At 42.0% G+C, this 18,889-nt stretch overlaps 1 protein-coding gene, 1 long non-coding RNA gene and 1 pseudogene across 2 annotated transcripts in view; 1 reads left to right on the top strand and 2 right to left on the bottom strand.

Annotated features, from left to right (window-relative positions):
• LOC146685309 (MAM domain-containing glycosylphosphatidylinositol anchor protein 2-like) overlaps positions 1-18,889 on the top strand; it is a 164,460-nt gene that overhangs the window by 37,062 nt on the left and 108,509 nt on the right. The window contains exon 2 of the mRNA XM_085441528.1: positions 9,890-10,029. Within this exon, the coding sequence (XP_085297654.1) occupies positions 9,890-10,029 (140 nt within the window). The remainder of the gene's footprint in view (positions 1-9,889; positions 10,030-18,889) is intronic.
• Positions 2,330-3,247, bottom strand: LOC146685314 (uncharacterized; annotated as a pseudogene).
• Positions 14,383-15,870, bottom strand: LOC146685313 (uncharacterized). Its single transcript, XR_014916765.1, has 3 exons — positions 15,834-15,870; positions 15,181-15,246; positions 14,383-14,865 (listed from the first exon to the last, which is right to left on the bottom strand). It is a non-coding gene; the product is annotated as an uncharacterized LOC146685313 (long non-coding RNA).

The raw sequence follows: 18,889 nt of genomic DNA, 5'->3' as shown, positions 1-18,889 counted from the left end.
GATAGCTAGCCGGGGGCTAGGCTCACTAGAGCCGTGAGAACACCGGACTCTGGGCAAATCGTTTTCAAACCCACCGCCGTCTTTCGCTACTCAGGTTAAACATGATATATGAGTCACTGAGATAACTTGAAATGTTATTGTTTGGCTTTTTTCAGTGTTTTATTTGTTCCTGAGTAAATCGGTTTGGCTGAGATTAAAGTTATAGTTTTTACACAGCTGAATAAACCTCAAGCAGACAGCTGATTATCAGAAGTGTGAGATGCTCCAGAGTTTACTCCGGTGTCCTGTTATATTTTAGATAGCAAGGAGTTTATTAAACTTCACCGAAACAATCTGCTAATTTCAATAAAATTTAATAAACTATCATCTTGTCTTTATTTTTAGTTAGCACCTTAAAAGCTTAAAGCTGTAAGCTAAGGATAGTTATATAAGAGCAGATGCTGCTGGTGCAATAAGCTGTACGTTTTACGTCCAATGGATGATGATCTGATTAGTCGACTAATCGCAAAAATAATCGGTGACTAGTCGACTATCAAAATAGTCTCTAATGTAAATAAAAATTTATTTTGTGAAAACAAAATTTGAAACTGTGAAAAAGCACAAAGGTTTTAAAGGCTCTTTCTGTGAAGGCAAGGATGCCACAGCAATGAGGCAACTTTTACTGTGAAAGAGCCAACATTTGTTTGTAAAAGAGCAGTGAAGGATTTGAAAGCATTACTGTGAAATAGATGGAGGATTTGAAATGCCAATGAAAACCTGGATGATAACAAAGAAGCAGAGTCCTTCCTGAAGTTCCTGAGTTAGAACGAGTCACAAAGATTTGATTTTATTGCAGTGGTGAATATGTATTCCCATTTTAATGGTGCACTATTTCTCTCAAGCAAAAAGGTTCATAACTGTGAGAATTTGCTTCTTTTCTTGGTCTCACGTTGAAGTGAGTATTTTTGCAGTGATTTAAATTGTGCTAATTGTTATACATCTGTAGAATAATATAGACACACGCAGGGCTATAACCAGGCCTGCAGATCTGATATTGTGTGAAGCTTCTTCCTCTAGTCCTTAAATGGACTATTGCAGTGTGTCAGATGGCAGGGATGCAGCAGAAAGGCTTTGAACAGTCAGAGGACGGTGCTCTTTATTGCGGATCTCAGGGACTCAAATGCCACGCTGCCTCTTCTCCGTGTGGTTCCCATGACGACAGGTAGAGAACATCCTGCGGGCTGCGACGTCTGTTCGAGGCTAACAGCTCCCCGACAGCCTGTTCAGACGCACTTTTTGAGCTTTCAGTAAAACAAAGCCAGCTGCTCCTTTGTGCTCAGTAACAACACAGGAGCTTTTTTTAGTTTCAGAATAGAAAGTCAAACGATGAATGTGTGTCAGGCAGCCGATCAGAGCCGGGGCCGTGTTTTACACGACGCTTTGAAGCAGAAGAAAGTTGCTGAAAGAAAAGTTTAACCATGTTGATGAAGTGTGTTAAACTGTGGAGGATGTTGGTAAAAGAGAAAATAGCCTGCTGACAGCACAGACATCCTCACAGACGTATCCTCCTTTCTCTGTAAGAAAGGAAAAGGCCTCTTCCATTTCTTCAGACCTTCTTCTTGCTTTTTATTAGTTTATAAGAGGTCAGTGGCTGAGCAGTTCACATGCAGTAATTTAGTGACAGAGACATGACAACGGCCCGGAGACTGAAACACAAACTGCATAAATATATTCACATAAATACACAGTTCATTTTTTACACTGTTGTTTTTTACTGACATTCATACACTGCAAGAAGTCATCTATAGAATCTACCCAGTAAATCTGAGGTAACAGTTTGCATTGACTTTTTTGGGGTAGATTTAGTTCAATATATTGTGTATAAAATAACTTCAATAAAAAGCTATGAAATAATTAAATTGGGTAAAATTTACCCCATATTTACGTATCTATTCAACAGCTACTCAATCATTGAAATTAGGTAAAATTATCTCGTTTGCTAGTTGGTAATACCTGATAATTAGTAATAAAATTTAATTATTATCAGTTGATAAACATTACCTATTCATATAAGGTAAAATGTACCCCCCCCCCCCCCCAAAAAAAGAAAAAGACATTCAAATGGTTCCTCATCTCAATGTTTTTATTCCATAAAAACACAGAATAACGTGCAACACAACAGCTAATGCAGACAACACTTTCAAAGGCCACTCAGTCCATTTTAAAAGCCAAAAGCACAGAAACTCTACAAGTTGTTTCTGTGCATGTATGTTATCAAACATATGGATAGATAGAACAGAACACTAACACCAACATGCAATAGTTTCTGTGCTTGCTGTCAGAAGAAAAATTACAGCTCCATCAAGCTATGTCCTCTGGGAACAAGAGGGGAAAGGTGTGTGCATTGCATGAGCTTATTTTTGAGGCCGTGGACCTTGTTCAGTAGTTTGGCCCCGTCAAGCTCCAAAAAACAGTTTTTGAAAAGTGTCAGATGTGTTCTTCGGCTCCTTCGGATATTCAAGGTTGAGGGCATATATCAGTCCCATCAGCAGTACACATGCCTTTGTTCGGCTTCCACATCCCTCCATCACTTGGTTTCCCTCAATCACAACGGACACATCTGATGGATCCTCCTCAGCCATGATGTTGTGTTGAACCCAGGACCTTCTTGCTACCCACTGCAGCCCTCCATAATTACATATTTGTGAAAAAAGTCAAATAACATAGGTCATTCAAAGTGTCCAGCAGAGGTCTCATCTTGGAACCAGCAGCTCCTCCTTTGGCAGGCATAAACTGCAAAAGACCTGGTGTGTACTCATCAAGTTTCAGCATGAATGTCTCCACCAAAGAAACTGTGGTGATGCGTCTGAACTCTTCGACATTTGTTTGACATTTGTTTTTTGGTGGATAGGAATAGTTATCTCACATACTCACCTGAGCCTCAGTGAATAATGCTGGCCACCTTTCTTTTAACTCACCCACAGAGGGGCAGAGGCTGACCACTCCAAGTCTTCGGCTAGAGAACGTTTTATTCATTTTTTCTGCAATTATCTTTGCGTTGTTTTTCTTTGTTATTTCATAAATTAATTCCAGCCTCTCTTTCTCCAGTGTCTCTTGGGTTTCTCCAGTAGGATGCGGAGGGAGATAATTAACCTCTGCTTTTTTTGGCTTTTTTACATTCTTTGATGGCACTGCATCAGCTGGATGCTTCCTTTTTAAGGCATTAATTTCAATTTCTGGGTAAGAAAATTTTCGAGATCTTAGCTTGGCACGGTAATTGTGCATCTTGTTTTCTATGCGCTGCTGCCAGCCATATAAGCCGGCAAATGATCCTGGCTCCTTAAGACACACAAACTTTGAATCAGCAGATCCTTTCAGCCACTGAGAGGATCTGCTGATTGGTTGGGTAAGCAGTGTACGAAAAAATTACTTTTGCAAGGTCTTGCATTGTTGCTGATTTAACACTGGCATCCATGAAAGGTCTTCCAGTGTTGCGATATGAGTTGTTTGCCTCAGCGAGGATTAGTTGTATGTCTCGGGAAAACTCCGGTACTTGAAATGGCACTGGCCACGCAGCAGGGCGACATGAATCAGGGAGAATGATGGTGTCACTGGAACTTGACGATGCGCAGTCGGACGCCTGTGAGGGTGCATCATGATTGGCAGGGCAGATGTCCGTTTCAGTAGTACTTGCAGGATGGGTGCTCACTGAAGTCGAAGAGGTCAATGCAGATGATGATCCTGATTCACATGCTGGTTGTAAGTCAAGGGTGATTACTGGCTCTTTAAGGATCACTTTAACAGTGGCCTTGTCATACAAGTCAGCAGTCGAGATGACACTGAAAAACTGATTGTCAAAGTCTTTGTCTTGGTATAGCAGTCCAAATTCCCCATGTATCCCCGTCCACTGTATTAGGACTTCCTGTTGGAAGTGTCAACTTATGAATGCTGTGTTCTTCTAAAACGACTCTTAACTGGACTGCCATTGTTGTTTGGTTTGTGTTTCCTCAGCTGTAGAGACAGAGAAAGAAAAGAAATTGAGACAGGTTATTAATAGTTGATAAGCTTACATGCATATATTTTCTTCATTATCTTCTGCCAGAGAAATAAAAGCAGAGATTTAGTTCAGTAGAATTTGGAATAAATAATTTTTGATTGGGAGATAAGGGCAATAGAATAGAGGAGGGTTAAGTATGCATCACGTTTCCATTTTCTTTTTCAATGTTATATGTGTTGTTCCTGTTAAATAAACATTACAATAAACAAATAAGACAGGACGCCCGCCCATATAGTTGTTGGTAAAATAATATATTTTTTCAATAATTTCAATAAGTGCACAAACATTTGATATAACAGAAATAATCAACCCATTACACTTACTCTGATGTGCAAACGAAGTGTTTAAGGGACACCATACGGCCATCTGCTGTATTGTATGCAGCCATGTTTCTTTCAGTTCAGAATGTTTAAGGATTTCTGTCTCTCCTGTGGGCTCTACTTTGAAACTCCTCAGGTGTTCACAGCCTCTAAGCAACTTCAGAGCAAACACAGGAGTTCTGTGCACAATGACTATTTGATGGATTTCTGCCAAGTCAGGTAGGCCTCCTGTTGAGCCAAACGGCAGCATCATGCCAATATTATAGTCTGTGCCTAAAAGGGTTGCTTTATTTGTCATGTTCACAAAGTCTTCCCTGGAGAACTTCCTTGCAAGGGACTCCTTAATGCTGTCTTTTAGAACATCGACTGCCACTGGAGTCTTCTGGGACACTGACAGTGCTGGCCTTTGGTGGTTGTAATCGTGGGTATGATACGCAATCATCGATTGGTGTTTTCTCACCATTGTCATGAGGATGTTTCTACACCCAGTCTGCCTCACAATCCTTTTAAAGAATCGATGTTTGGCTTCAAATCGCATAGTCCAGAAATGTACAAGTGGCCCGTAAACAGTTGTAAGCAAAGGATAGTGCTCGAGAAAGTGATGTCTTGGTCTCAGTTTCTCCTCTGGGAACACTTCTAAATATCTGTAACGGTGTTCTGAGATCTTACTTTGTATGTATCCTATTGTGTGATCTGTGTGGAGAGGAGCCATGACAAGCTCAGCAACATCTTTCAGGGTCATCAAAACCTCCCAAGCAGGCTCATCTTCTGGTACTTTGTCACCAATCATGAGTGGTATCATTCTCAACAAACACCAGTTTTCGTGTGCATTACCTCCTACACTTTTTCGCGCTGTGAAATTTGGGGCAATGGGTTGTGGACAGTTTGTTTTGTCACTCCATTTGTAAGGAAAGCAACGGATGGAACGGTTGAGCTGCTCACGAGATATGTATTTCTTCCTGATTAACACATCAAGACAGAGTGAAATTTCAACAGGTACAATCCCTTCAAGCAAATCATGCAAAGCATCTGGGGGATAACCTGATGTAGCATGAAAGTGACTGAGTCTGTCTGAGATTGGACACAGTGGTGAGCTTCTGCAGGATCAGACAGTGCTGCTTTGACATGGATGGCATAGTTGGACTTAGTCCGTAGAGGAAACAGTCCTTCTCCTACTTCATGCTCCTGGATCTGTGACCTTTCGCCAATGCAAAAGCGACAGAAATGTGAAGCTGAAAAGCTTTCAACAAACCCGCCTATTGAGTGAGCGCCAAGATTGTCAGCGACTACAGCAAGTGCAGTGCCCTTGACCACTTTGCCCAGACTTGAAACAAAAATACCATTATCTTCAAAGGACTTCAAAGCTTTGAGCAGTGGGTCCAAAACTTCTGAATAGCCAAACTGGTTGACATCATTTGCCTTGCATAAAATGGTTAAGTAAATGGAAGTCAGTGTAGATCTCAATGTGGCAGGTATGTCTGCAAACACCCAATACACAGCTGTGACTTTATGCTTCTTGCGGGATGTTCCCAGAGGGTTGCATATCTCAAAGTCATCTATATAAAGGATGAGTGAGAGTTTAAGTTCGTCTTCACATAAAAAGCTGTTTGGTCGCCCAGATCAGGTTTGCCAGAGGTGGCCCACACATCAGATGTCAGCCTGATGTGTACCTAATCAAGCCATGTAATAACATCATGTGCGGGAACACAATCGTGCAAAGGTCACATGACGAATCTCTGTTCACACAGTGAACAGCATTTTTTTAGTCTCCCAGATTACTCAAAGTGCTCTATACAACATGCCACATTTTCTCTAAACTGAGTGCTTCTTAACTACATTCATACATATTCACACTCCTGACATGCAGACTGGAGGGGCCAGGGATCGAACCACTAACCCTCTGAGGTGACCCGCTCTACCTCCTGAGCTACAGCCACCCAGTGGTAAACATGAGTGAATCCTCACTAGATTTTGGATAAAGTGTACAGTCACAAACCTTTCAAACCTGCATTTGAAACGTTGGCTACCATAGCAGTATAGCATTGCAACATGGCATTTGGGTCTTCTAACTAAAACAGGAAAATAGCAACACAAACAGTGCCATCATTGCCAGACCTGCATCTGGTTGACAGACACTCTGCCATGACACCGGTCAGTCAGAAGTGCCAGCTTGAGAGACCTGTCTGCTACGTGGGTGAACGAGCTAAAGCTCAGGATCCACCTTGTTGTAAAAACTCTGTTTCAGACATTTTTTCTGCTCTTGGATCTGTATGATGCCATTTACAGAAATTCTTCCTGAAAGGGTCATCTGCCTGTGAGCACAGGTGGCTCTCACCTCTTCTTTGAACCTTGTGATAATGAGGCAGCCAATCAGAGGAAAGAAGTCAGTGGGGAGGAGTTACAAAGGCGTTTGTTAGACAGGGGATGCATTGAGGGGCAGCCCCTGTATAAGATAAGGACTTTTATATCTGTGAATCATGAACTGTGAAGTCCATCATACGTATGGAGCTGGGACTGAGCACAACAGCTCTCCTTCACTGTGTGCAATACTATTACACTATTTACATATAATATACTATTTGAACTCCCACCAGTAAGTACTTGTATCACCACCCTGTCCAGTGTTTTTGTATATATGTAAATACATCTTTTTTATATTGTAAATACTAGCAGATTGCTCCACTCTTTGCTTGATCTCTACTTTCCTTTAATTGCTTTGTTTTTACCTTTTAAAAATGAGACTTGACCTGGAGAGCTCTGCACAAGTGCACAATGTGCATGGACTGCTGGTCCTGTGTGCAAATGCAAATCTGTAATCTTCATGGTTAAAGTTGTACAGGAGGAAAAAACTCGATTATTCAAATACCAAAGTTTAAACCTTAAACCTTAAGTTAAACCTTAAGTTGAACTTTCAATATCTTTATTCAGAGATATTTTGTGCTGCAAAGTGGGACTAATGTTTACCATAAACGTTGTCATGAGACAAAAGCTGCTATTGAATTAAGAGGCAGTTACATGCAGTCTGTTTCTGGCAGTTAATTGTGATAAATTGTCAGAAATTGCATCCATTGTTGTCTACATGTTATAAAAATCCCCAGTTAACTATTTGTGCTGAGCAACCTTCCTGCTCTATAGGAACCATAATACACCAGCTGCCCACTGATAAAGACTCATTCAGACTGATGCACATGTTGGCACAAGTTATGAAATAAATCGTGATGATATTCCCGTAGCATTTAAATGTTTAAAATAAATATTGAAACTTTGTGTCCATAGTTTATCCTCGGTATCATTTCTACCCTCACCTGCTGCTGCAGTATGGAAGTCGTGCTTTGACTGCGACATCACTGCACAGACATGTTGGTCCACACTCACATGAAAAGTATCATGCGTGTTGTTCAGCACATCCATGATCTACTATTCCACTAGCCTAAGACGATTCTGACACGTTGTCGTGCTACATGGGAACACTTTGGTAAGATAAGATAAGATAAGATAAGATAACTCTTTATTGTCATTGCACAGTCATACATAGTACAGTAGTACAATGAAATTGGAAAAACTGTCCTACGTCGGCACTACATATAACACAACACGACACGATATGACACATCACAACGTAACAAACAACACAACACAGTATATTAACTTAGTATAAAAAAGAAGAATAAGTGTATGTGTATTGCACACTGTTATTATTGCACATTAATTATTATTGCACCTTGTTATAAATATAAATATTATTGTTATCGTTTTAAACATTGTTACCTCCCCCTAAAAAGTCCAGGGAGGTATCCAGTCAGGTCAGCTATTTACATTGATCAGGGCTATTGCGCTGTTGTAAAAGCTGTCCTTGAGTCTATTTGTTCGGGACCTCAGCAGCCTGAACCTCCTGCCAGACGGCAGCAGCTTAAACACCCGGTGTCCTGGGTGTGTGCAGTCCCGTAGGATGCTGCGTGCCCTCTTGAGACAGCGAGTGCTGTACAGGTCCTTCGGGGAGGGAAGAGGATGTCCAATGATTTTTTGGGCCATGTTGATGACCCTCTGGAGTGCCTTTCTGTGTGCTGTGGTGCAGCTGGAGAACCACACACCGATGCAATATGTCAGCACACTTTCAATGGAGCAGCGGTAGAAGACGGTCAGCAGCTCCTTCTTCAGGTCCATTTTTCTGAGGATTCTCAGAAAGTGGAGACGCTGTTGGGCCTTCTTTAAGATCGCAGAGGTGTTAGAGCTCCATTGGAGGTCTGTGTCTATGTGCACACCCAGAAACTTGAAACTGGAGACCCTTTCCACGCACTCCCCGTTGATGCTGACAGGCTGCAGCTCGGACTTCCTCCTTCTGAAGTCAACTACCAGTTCTTTTGTTTTGGTGGTATTGAGGTCCAGGTTGTTGTCTGCACACCAATCTGACAGCCTCTGAACTTCAGCTCTGTATGCAGTCTCATCTCCCCCTGAGATGAGCCCCACCACAGTGGTATCATCTGCAAACTTGATGACTGTGTTGTCTGGGTGGGAACTAACACAGTCATGTGTGTACAGAGTGTACAGTAGGGGACTCAGTACACAGCCTTGTGGAGAGCCGGTGTTGAGGCTGAGGGCTGAGGAAAGATGAGGCCCCACTCTAACTCTCTGTACACGGTCTGAGAGGAAGTCTCTGATCCAGCGGCAGGTGGTGGAAGGAAGTCCAATTTCCAGCAGTTTAACTATTAGTCTGTCCGGGAGTATCGTATTGAAAGCAGAGCTAAAGTCAACAAAGAGCAGCCTGGCGTAACGGCCCTGCACTTCCAGGTGAGAGATGGTGGTGTGGAGCGTTGTAGCAATGGCATGGTCATAAATGGATGGGCGTGGTCAGCAACAATATTTGTGTTTTGAGTTTCCTGTGCTTTTTGTCACTTTGTATCGTGAGTTATGTTCTCATTGTTGGTCTTTAGTTACTCCCTTGAGTCTAGTTTGTGTGTTATGTGCCTGGTATTTCCCTCTGTGTGTTACTTATCATCTCTAGGCTTTTGGTTCTTATAGAGTTCTCTGGTTTATGTCTCTGTGTTTCTTAGCTGCTCTGTCTCCACCGTGTCTAGTCCGCGTCTCAGTGTTATACTTCCTGTTTTACTTTGAAGGTCTGTGTCTCATCTGAGTAAATCCTGTTTTGCTTCTCTGTCTGTCAGTTCTGATTTCCTCCAGCTGTGCTCTCCTTCTGTCTCGTTCCGACACTTCTGCCCAGAGCGGTGGATGTTTTCTCTTTTTGGGAATCCAGTAGATTTAGTTTCTGAAATACTCGGACCAGCTTGTCTGGCTCCACCAACCACACACCTCATACGCAGTCCATGAACAAGTGTGTGTAGCTGGCTTGTGCAGCAGCATATTTGGTTGCTGCAGTGCCATCATGTGGACAGAGTGATAATGACAGGAGGAGGCAGGAGGTCACATGAGCTCAGATGGATGGATCCAAACATCTCACACACACACACACATGCAGATGTGTTTTCAGAGACGACTCTTGTATATTAACCTTTTGTATTTGTGTTGTTGTTCACAGCGCCCCCTACAGTGCGAATCGTGCACTCTGGTCAGGCCTGTAATGTGGAGGAGGAGCGCTACAGTGAGAGGGTGTACACTATCAAAGAGGGAGAGACTCTAGAGCTGCAGTGTTTGGTGACTGGACACCCCCGACCACAGGTAACAACATGCTGGGTATACTGGGAACACTTTGACTTTGTGTGCCAGTCAGTGGAAGAAAACAGGTCATGAAGTGGCAAAGACTGAGTGAACAGAGTGGAGTTTACATTCACACTATTCCACTCTGCACCCGTGTTGATTCGTCGGAGCAGTCAGTAACAAAAGCCTCCCGTTATCCTCGGCCTGCTGAAGTGCCAGAGCCCCCGCTGAGCGGAGCTACTGTGGAGCCTTTGAGTTTCAGAAAAGACGGCAATCACACAGCGACGAAGAAGAAGAGCAAGAAAGCCCGTGAGGCAGAGAAGAGCCACTGCTGTCTGTGAATGAAGACATTTACCAAGAGTGAAGACGAGGAGAACGGCACAAGGGGAAGAAAGGAAAAGGATCTCTAGGAGACTTTTAGTAAGCGCAGCTTTTATTCCACACAGCTTTATGTTATTGATCGTAAAGGCCTTTCAATCCATGACTTGCTGATGCTACGTCTCACAGACTCACACTACACACTGTAGCTTAGCAGTGAACAGCTATGACTCTTTCAAGGATTGACTGTCATCAGAGGAGCAGCAGTGACTGTCTCAGAGCTATGACTTCATGCTGTCTGCAGCTTTGTACAACCAGCTTCAGGAGGTCGTCACCTGGAGGAGTCCCAACACTCTGCTGAGCGCCCATTGCTTTGCTCTGCTGTAATAACCCTGAACCAGTGCAAAAGCACTGCAATAATCAGTATATTTCATTAATCCATTAATAAGAAGAGCTTCTGTCTCATTAAAGACCAACAGTAATGTTCAAAAGAGCAACAACAGAGGATTGTAAAATGAGCGGCTCGGTGGTTTTAGTACTTTCAGTGCGTACACTAACTGCCCTCTCATGGTGTTTATGTGAGATTTTATCAGAGTTTGTGAAGAAAATATTGTCTTAAATGCAAAAATAATAATAATAATAATAATGGGTTGCATTTATACAGCGCTGTACTATTCCACTATTCATTCACTCTCACATTCACACGGGTGGAGGCAGCTGCAGGTGTAGCCACAGCTGCCCACAGTTTAATGGAGATTTTTTGTTGAGTGAAACTATCGATGGTGGATGGGAGGAGCTACACGTGGGCTCACGGTAATGACTCCGCCTCTTTGCCTTTTGCGTTAGTGTGCAGACAGACTCCTTGTTAAGCTAGGGCAGCATCTGCTCTGTTGTTGTTGGTGTCTGTTGCAAACTGGAGTCTGCTTGGCTTTGATGTCGCACGCTTTTTAGTCACAAATGTTGCGCTAACGTGGTGAGCTCTGTAGAGTTTCTTCAAACGAAGCATCAAAGCAAAAGCTTTTCTTTTTGTAACCAACTCACCTGATGAGTCACTGTAGCCCTGTTACATTTATGTGTAGGAGAACAGGAGTGCTGCTGCTTGTTCTTTCCAAGTCGGGATCTTCCACTGGAACAGCCCTACAGTCGGATTTCCCACAGTCCTCTTCGCTTTGCCAACGCCTGGCGTCTTCCAGAAAAAGCAAATCTACTGTGTCTGCACTGGGAAAGGTCTTTTTTACACTAATCTGACATTGTGAAGTTGATTGCATGATGTCGGGCGATAGAATAATCATGTGTGCTTGGCTCTGATTTCCCATCAGCCTCATTTTCACCGTCCTGTTCTGTTTGCCAATGCCTGTGTCTGCATCTTCCAGAAAATCTTAATTTAGGACAGAAGACAGAATTCGATGTGCTGTTCAAACCTAACCTTCATAATAACAATAGTAAATGAAACCACTGTTTAGTGACTTGTTGAATAAGCTCTGCTGTGCCGTTCAGAGACACGGACTGGACCTGCCGCAGCAGCGTGTTTAAGCAGACATCAACAGCATTACATTATAGTGATGGATCAACGCCTCTGTCTGGATCTCTTGATTTTGCTGCAAACCTCAGTTCTGAGGCATCAGCAGCAGCTTTGCATGTGTATAACATCAACAGTCTGGAGACAGGAACTCTTCAACAATATCAAAGAGTAGAGAAAGAGGTGCTGCCGTTGCTGTTGGCTGGGAACTGCTGCAGGATGTCTCTGTGACCTCGTCACAGATCTTGTGTCTCACAGAGACAGTAGGACGGGACGTCCCCTGTTTGGACCAACACTTCCACTGTGTTTTGGTCAAAGCACTTCTCTCACGTGATTTTTCTCAGGAGTTGTTTTCTCCCACCATGAAGTGCTGTCATTGGCTCAAACTGGGCATTTCTCAGGGTGGTCAGTGCAAATGTTCACTGGTATAAATCTTTCATCTTCTAACCTAGTGAAGAACTGTGGCTCTTGTCATAACTTTACATTACATTCTTTAAGCTGGTTCCTTCCCCTCATCGGCCCTTCCCTTCCCTTCTTTGCTTTGTGATGCTGATGGTTTGAGTCTGTGCTAACGCGATGAGGTCGCTGTGACAGTGGCAGTAATCCCACTTACCCTCGCTAAGTGTGAAAAGTCTTAAAGTTGTCTCCTGCAACTTTAAGTGCAGTTTGCTGTTGGTGCGTTATGAACCCTGCGCCTGAACCACATGTCACAACCAGAGGCCGTTATGTCTGCATCATTTAGCAGCTACTTCAGGCTTCCCAAGGTGAAACCTTTTGCACGACTCAAAGGCTGATGTAGTTCAGCCTGTTTCAGCCCGGTGTGTTTCCCATCAGTCTGTCGCTGTGGTCGCACTGACTCCATAAATCATTTTAAATGTTTCTCAGTAATAGCACAAATGAATTTTGGTGACTGGATTAGTGATCTCCATGTAGGGACACTTGCTGTCTGACTCCATCACAGGCAGATTTAAGCATGAGGGCTCCAGTGTTGCTTTTAGCTTCAGAGGAAAAGAAATCAGCTGCGTCCCTAAAACCCCGCTGATGCAGTAACACTGATGGAGGGGAACACCACCCTGCTACTGCTCTTATACATGCAGCGAGGTTGGAGCAAATGCCAGAGCAGACACGGCTGCATTACTGCTGAAATTGAAGTTTGTCACTTCCTGTTAGCACCAAATGCTGCACTGCACCAGCTTCTTATTCTGGTGTACTGGAAGTGGAGCTTTTTGCAGTTCTAAGCTTGTTGTTGCTCAGTCTGAGCTCTCAGACTCTCACTCGGGGCCCATTCAGGCCTTCTTACTATGCTGACGTGCCTAACGTTCACTCACTCCAATGCTCCTCCCACCATCGGGAGTAAGGCAGAGATCAAACTTGCAGTTAGTAGACGGTCCGCTCTGTTCATAGCTCATTAACAGCTCAGTTAAGTTCCCCAACTGTTCCTCCCTCCACCCTTTCTTTGTCTCCTCTCTTGTAACCTGTCCTCATTTTTGTCTCCTTTTGTCTTTCCTTCATTCCTTGTGCTCGTTTCCTCTCAGATGTCTTCTTCCTTCTTCGTTTTGTTAATCCTCTCCTCTACTTTCCTCTGTTGCCATGTCATCACTGCATCTCCACCTCATGTCCAGTGTTGGTGTGGACATTATCAGCAGCAATCAGCTGTTGGAGTGACTCCCCACCTCTCTGTGTCCTCTCTCTTACCCCCGTTCTTCACTTCCTGCGCTCTCCTCTTTAGTCCGTCTCTCTCTGCTGTCAGACTGTTGCAGCTATAAATAGAGCAGCTGCTGGCACACACACACACACACTTTGCTCGACTGAGATATAAAAAAGGCTATTTTTTCAGACATTCTGGTGGTTTGTAGAGACTTTTCTGTAGCTCGGTCTATAAGGACAGTCTGGTGTACAAGGTCAGTGATGTCATCATACATATACACAAAGTATAGTCTGTTCTGAAGGGACACATGGTGTGTAAAGCCAGTTCACTGTACACACACACAGTGAGTAAATCTGGTTTAAAAGGACACATGGTGTGTAAAGCCAGTTCACTGTACATATACTCACACATGCACTAAGTATAACCTTCTTAGAAAAGAAGGTGTATTATAAGACTGTGACTGATACATCATTATAGTAAAATTGAATAAATTTGCTTAGGCTGCTGCCCCTGCGACCCGGCCTCGGATAAGCAGTTGAAGATGGATGGATGGATGAATAAATTAAAAAATAATAAAAAGACTATATTTTGGTTTTCTCTGATGAGCATTACAATCTGACATACAAGCTTACATAAAACACCACAGATCATATCTGTTGTGATCTACTAACAGGTGGTCAAAGTGTCATTAAAACAACTAGAAGCATAACACAACAGTGCTTGCATCAACTAGAACAAACTATGTATTATAGAGTTTTTCATTGTCCTGAAGAAACTGGCACTGAGTGGCTGACCAATAAAACAGCACCTTTGCACACCAGGGGTGAGTCGGGCTGACACCATGACTTATACATAAGACTTATATCAACACACAACACATTTGTTGAATTACTGAATTATATTTAATATAACCAACTCAATAATCAATTCCTTAAAAGGACAGCATTGTAACAATTATTGAAGGAAAATAAAAGTGAATCCTGGCATTAAAAGACTCAGGCTAACCACACATCAAAACAAACACTGCCTGTGAGCACAGTGAAGTCAACTACATACTTTTTGAATGGAGAACACTAACCTTGAAATCAGGCCCAGAAAGGTAAAGGCTCAGACTGTCAAAAAGTGCATTTAGTGTTTAACATTTTTTTTTTTTTTTTTTTAAAGGCCAGTCCTCTGTTGCGCACAAAATCTCAAATGTTTTGAATAGATCTCGTCTCCAAGATAGGTTGTTCCTTTTCTTTGCACTTCAGACACTGCTGGTTGGTGACAGTGATACCGTTTTCAATAAAAGGCTTCATATGTTTCATCACCGCTCCTATCTCCTCCTCAGACCATGGTCTCTTCACACACCGCCTTGATGAAACACATAAACCTGTTCAATAAAACAAAACAAATTTGAAGTTTAAAAAGATCATGTGAGATGCACTTGTAGGTAGAGATGGTGTTCAAAACTGTGAAAACAAGCTGGTACTTGTCTAAACAAATTGTGTGTGATAATAAATAGACTGTAGACCTGATAAAATTTAAAGTTTGATTGTTTTCATTAACATGATAGTTCATCACACTGCTTGGTAAGCACAAAATACATTCAGCTTCTTTATATGTTATATAATGTCTAACCACATGATGTTGGTGTTGACTGCACATAGTGCCTAGTGATGGACATGGCATCTGATTTATATCATACCTTTAGTAACTGAGTCAGGGACAGGAGGTGAACCAGAAGTCACACAGGCATCATTCCCCTGGTCATCTAAAAAATATTGCACAGTATAAATGTATGGGCTTAAAGAGGCTTTCTGCCTACCAATCAAACACCATGGGCACAGAGGGGACAGTGACAGCCAGTTCTATTATACTAACTATACACATGGCAATGCTGCTGAACTGGATGAAGTCAACAATACCTTGGGTAATAAGTTTACTGGGAAATGATGTAGATTTTGCACAGGCCAAATCTTGCTTGGCCAAAACTGATGAAGCATCAAAATACTAGTCATAAAGCATTAGTGTCACAATTAGGAATGGAACAACTAACAATCGACCATGTAAAAATGTACTGATGGTTAGTAATATTGTTCTATACACAATCCCAGGTTATCGTAATCAGCATAGTAGTGTTAATAGTAAAGTCTGATTTCATTTTTAATGCAATGAAAAACAGAGATGCAAGTGGCATTAATGAAACAAGAGAGCATCGTTATCATACGTGATGTGCGCTGTTAAAATACGTTACTGCATATTTCACTGGATTTGTCTCTGAACAAGACTAACTCACAGATCCCAGCTCATTACATAAGATATGTTGGGCAAACTTTGAGTACAGCATTGAAAATGTACCTTGAGCTGCAGTCTCGGAGAAGTGAGGCAAATCAGAAGTAATATTTTTTATATATATATATATATATATATATATATATATATATATATATATATATATATATATATTGCGAGTTCTCACACTTAGAAATCATGGAGGGCTCTGAAATTTTCATCATAGCTACATGTCCACTGTGAGAGACATAATCTAAAAGAAAATTCCGGCAATCACAATGTATGATTTTATAACAAGTTTTTTGTATATTTCTTTGTAAAATAAGTATTTGAACACTTGAGTCAAACTATATTAATATTGCCTTTGTTAACAATTGCAGCGGCCAAACAGTTCCTGTAGTTCTTCACCAGGTTTGCACACATTGCAGAAGGTCTTTTGACCCACTCCTCCACACAGATCTTCTGTAGATCTGTCATGTTTTGGGCCAACACAGACTTTTAACTCCATCCACAGATTTTCTATTGGACTGAGGTCTGGAGACTAGTGAGGCCACTCCAGAACCTTGAAATGCCTCTTACGGAGCCACTCTTTGGTTTTCCTGGCTGAGTGCTTCAGGTCTTTGTCTTGTTGAAAGACCCAGCCAGAACCCATCTTCAATGCTCTGACTGAGGGAAGGACGTTTTGGCCCAAAATCTCACAATCCATGTCCCCGTTTATCTTCTCCTTAATACAGTGCAGTCGTCCTGTCCCCTGTGCAGAAAAACAGCCCAGAGCATGATGTTTCCACCCTCATGCTTCACTGTAGGATGGTATTATTGGGATGAGACTCATCCTTCTTCTTCCTCCAAACCCCAACAATGGAGTTTAGACCAAAAAGTTTTATTTTGGTCTCATCTGACCACAGGACTTTCTCCCATGACTCTGGATCATCCAGATGGTCCCTGGCAAACTTCAGACGGGCCTGGACATGGGTTGGCTTAAGAAGGGGAAGCTTCAGTGTGATGAATGATTTTAAACCATGACGTCTCAGTGTATTACTGAGCTCTCTTCAGGTCATTGACCAGCTCGTCCCGTGTAGTTCTGGGCTGATTCTTCACCTTTCTTAGCATCACTGACACCCCACGAGCTGAGATCTTACGTGGGGCTCCAGTCCGAGGAAGACATTAGCCTCTTCCATTCAGGGGCGCCTGCAGGAGTCTTGCAGAGGGTACGCACAGTCACCTGCACGCGCTCCATCGCGCACACGCACATGCGTGCACGCGCACTGTCGCGCACCGAGCTGCTTGGCAGTGGCTCTGGAGCCCTTTCCAGCTTTGTGAAGGTCTAAAGTTTTGTCTCTTGTGTCGTTGGAAAGCTCTTTGGTTTTACTCATGTTGCTGCAACACTTTTGACAGATTGTGGGGTGCACATGTGTCTTTATAAAAGCTAACGGCATCAAACAGGTGCTGCTAAATTAGAATCATGAGCAGAGTGTAGTTGGACTGTTTAAAAGCAGAATAACAGGTATTTGAGGGTCAGAAATCTGCATGATAAGCAAGTGTTCAAATACTTATTTTAAGCAGTAATATACAAAAATATTTTAATAAAATCATACATTATCATTTCCAGAATTTTCTTTTAGATTCTGTCTCTCACAGTGGACATGTACCAACGCTGAAAATTTCAGATCCCTCCATGATTTCTAAGTGGGAGAACTTGCAAAATAGCAAATACTTACTTTCCTCACTGTAAATGGTATTAACTACACAGCAAAGTACAAACAGAACTGCAATAACAACCAGAAGGGATGCTTGCGATCTTTAGCTGGGTATGAAAAGTAGAACAAATATTGTAAACATCTGGCAGCTACAGTGGAAATGTATTTAATCCACTACGAGTGGTCTTTTCTAACCAGTGTCCCCTCAACCCGTGTGTTTTTCTGAGTATGCCAAACACTGGAGATGAAACAGTGAAAGACTCAGTTTGAGCTCAGATGTCAGGACAGTGTTCTCACATACCTTGAGTTTGTCTGTGTCAGACACACACACATAGTTAAGCATTTTCTGTTTCACCTTCAGTTAAATACAGTTCTAACTCTCACCCTAACTGCAAGGAAACAGAGTGATTAACCCTTACCTAGTTAAGTGAAGCCAAAGTAAGACAATACTAAGAAGCTAAAGTGACTGTGAGTAAAAGGTGCATGTATATGCCTGACACAGAAAAACCCAAGGTTTTCAAGGACACTGTCCATCAGCCTCATAATGACATCCGAGCTCAAACTGATGCTTTCACTGTTTCACCTCCAGTGTGTGGCCACTCAGTAAAACACACTTGTTAAGGGGACACTGTGGTTAGAAAAGACCTCCTGTTCTAAATAGAGGACATTTCCACCACCGCTGCCAGATGTTTGCTAAAATACTCAAAATGGAGTTTCATGTAAACACCATAACACTTCTAACCTATGGAACGCCAGGACTGCCATAATGAATTAATTAAATACACCATTAAATAATTAATTAAACGTGGCAATAATTAATTAAAATTGGAATTAATTAATTAAATAAATAGTTATGACACATTTAATTAATTAATTATTGACACATTTAATTAATTATTTATGTATTTCACATTTTAATTAATTATTGACACATTTAATTAATTATTGACACATTTAATTAATTATTGACACATTTAATTAATTATTTATGTATTTCACATTTTAATTAATTATTGACACATTTAATTAATTATTGACACATTTAATTAATTATTTAATGATATATTTATTTATTTCATTTTGGCAGTCCTGACGCCTGGCTCTCGTCATGAAATAATTTTATCTGTCAGCCTCACCCATCAAACTCAGGGGGCGGGGTTAACGCTGATCGAGTCAAAACCATTGCTTTGGCCTGGTGGCCATTGTTTCTAGCACACAACAACCGGCATGTGGAAGCTAACAGAACTGAGCTTTGAAAAACCCTGTTATGTGATATGTGCAAAACAGTGGCGTTACTGTACAGTATGGAGTGCATAATGTTAAAGTTCCAGTAGTGAAGCTGAGGTGTCTATGACGTGTTCAGCAGTCTGATGGCCTGGTGGAAGAAGCTGTCTCTCAGTCTGCTGGTACGGGACCGGATGCTGC

The sequence above is a fragment of the Copadichromis virginalis genome, linkage group LG19 (assembly GCF_057382275.1).
Source record: "Copadichromis virginalis isolate Kocher_CV1m ecotype Utaka linkage group LG19, C_Virginalis_male_GT1.1, whole genome shotgun sequence".
Classification (NCBI taxonomy): Eukaryota; Metazoa; Chordata; class Actinopteri; order Cichliformes; family Cichlidae; genus Copadichromis; species Copadichromis virginalis.
This window is presented reverse-complemented; position numbering and strand designations above follow the sequence as displayed.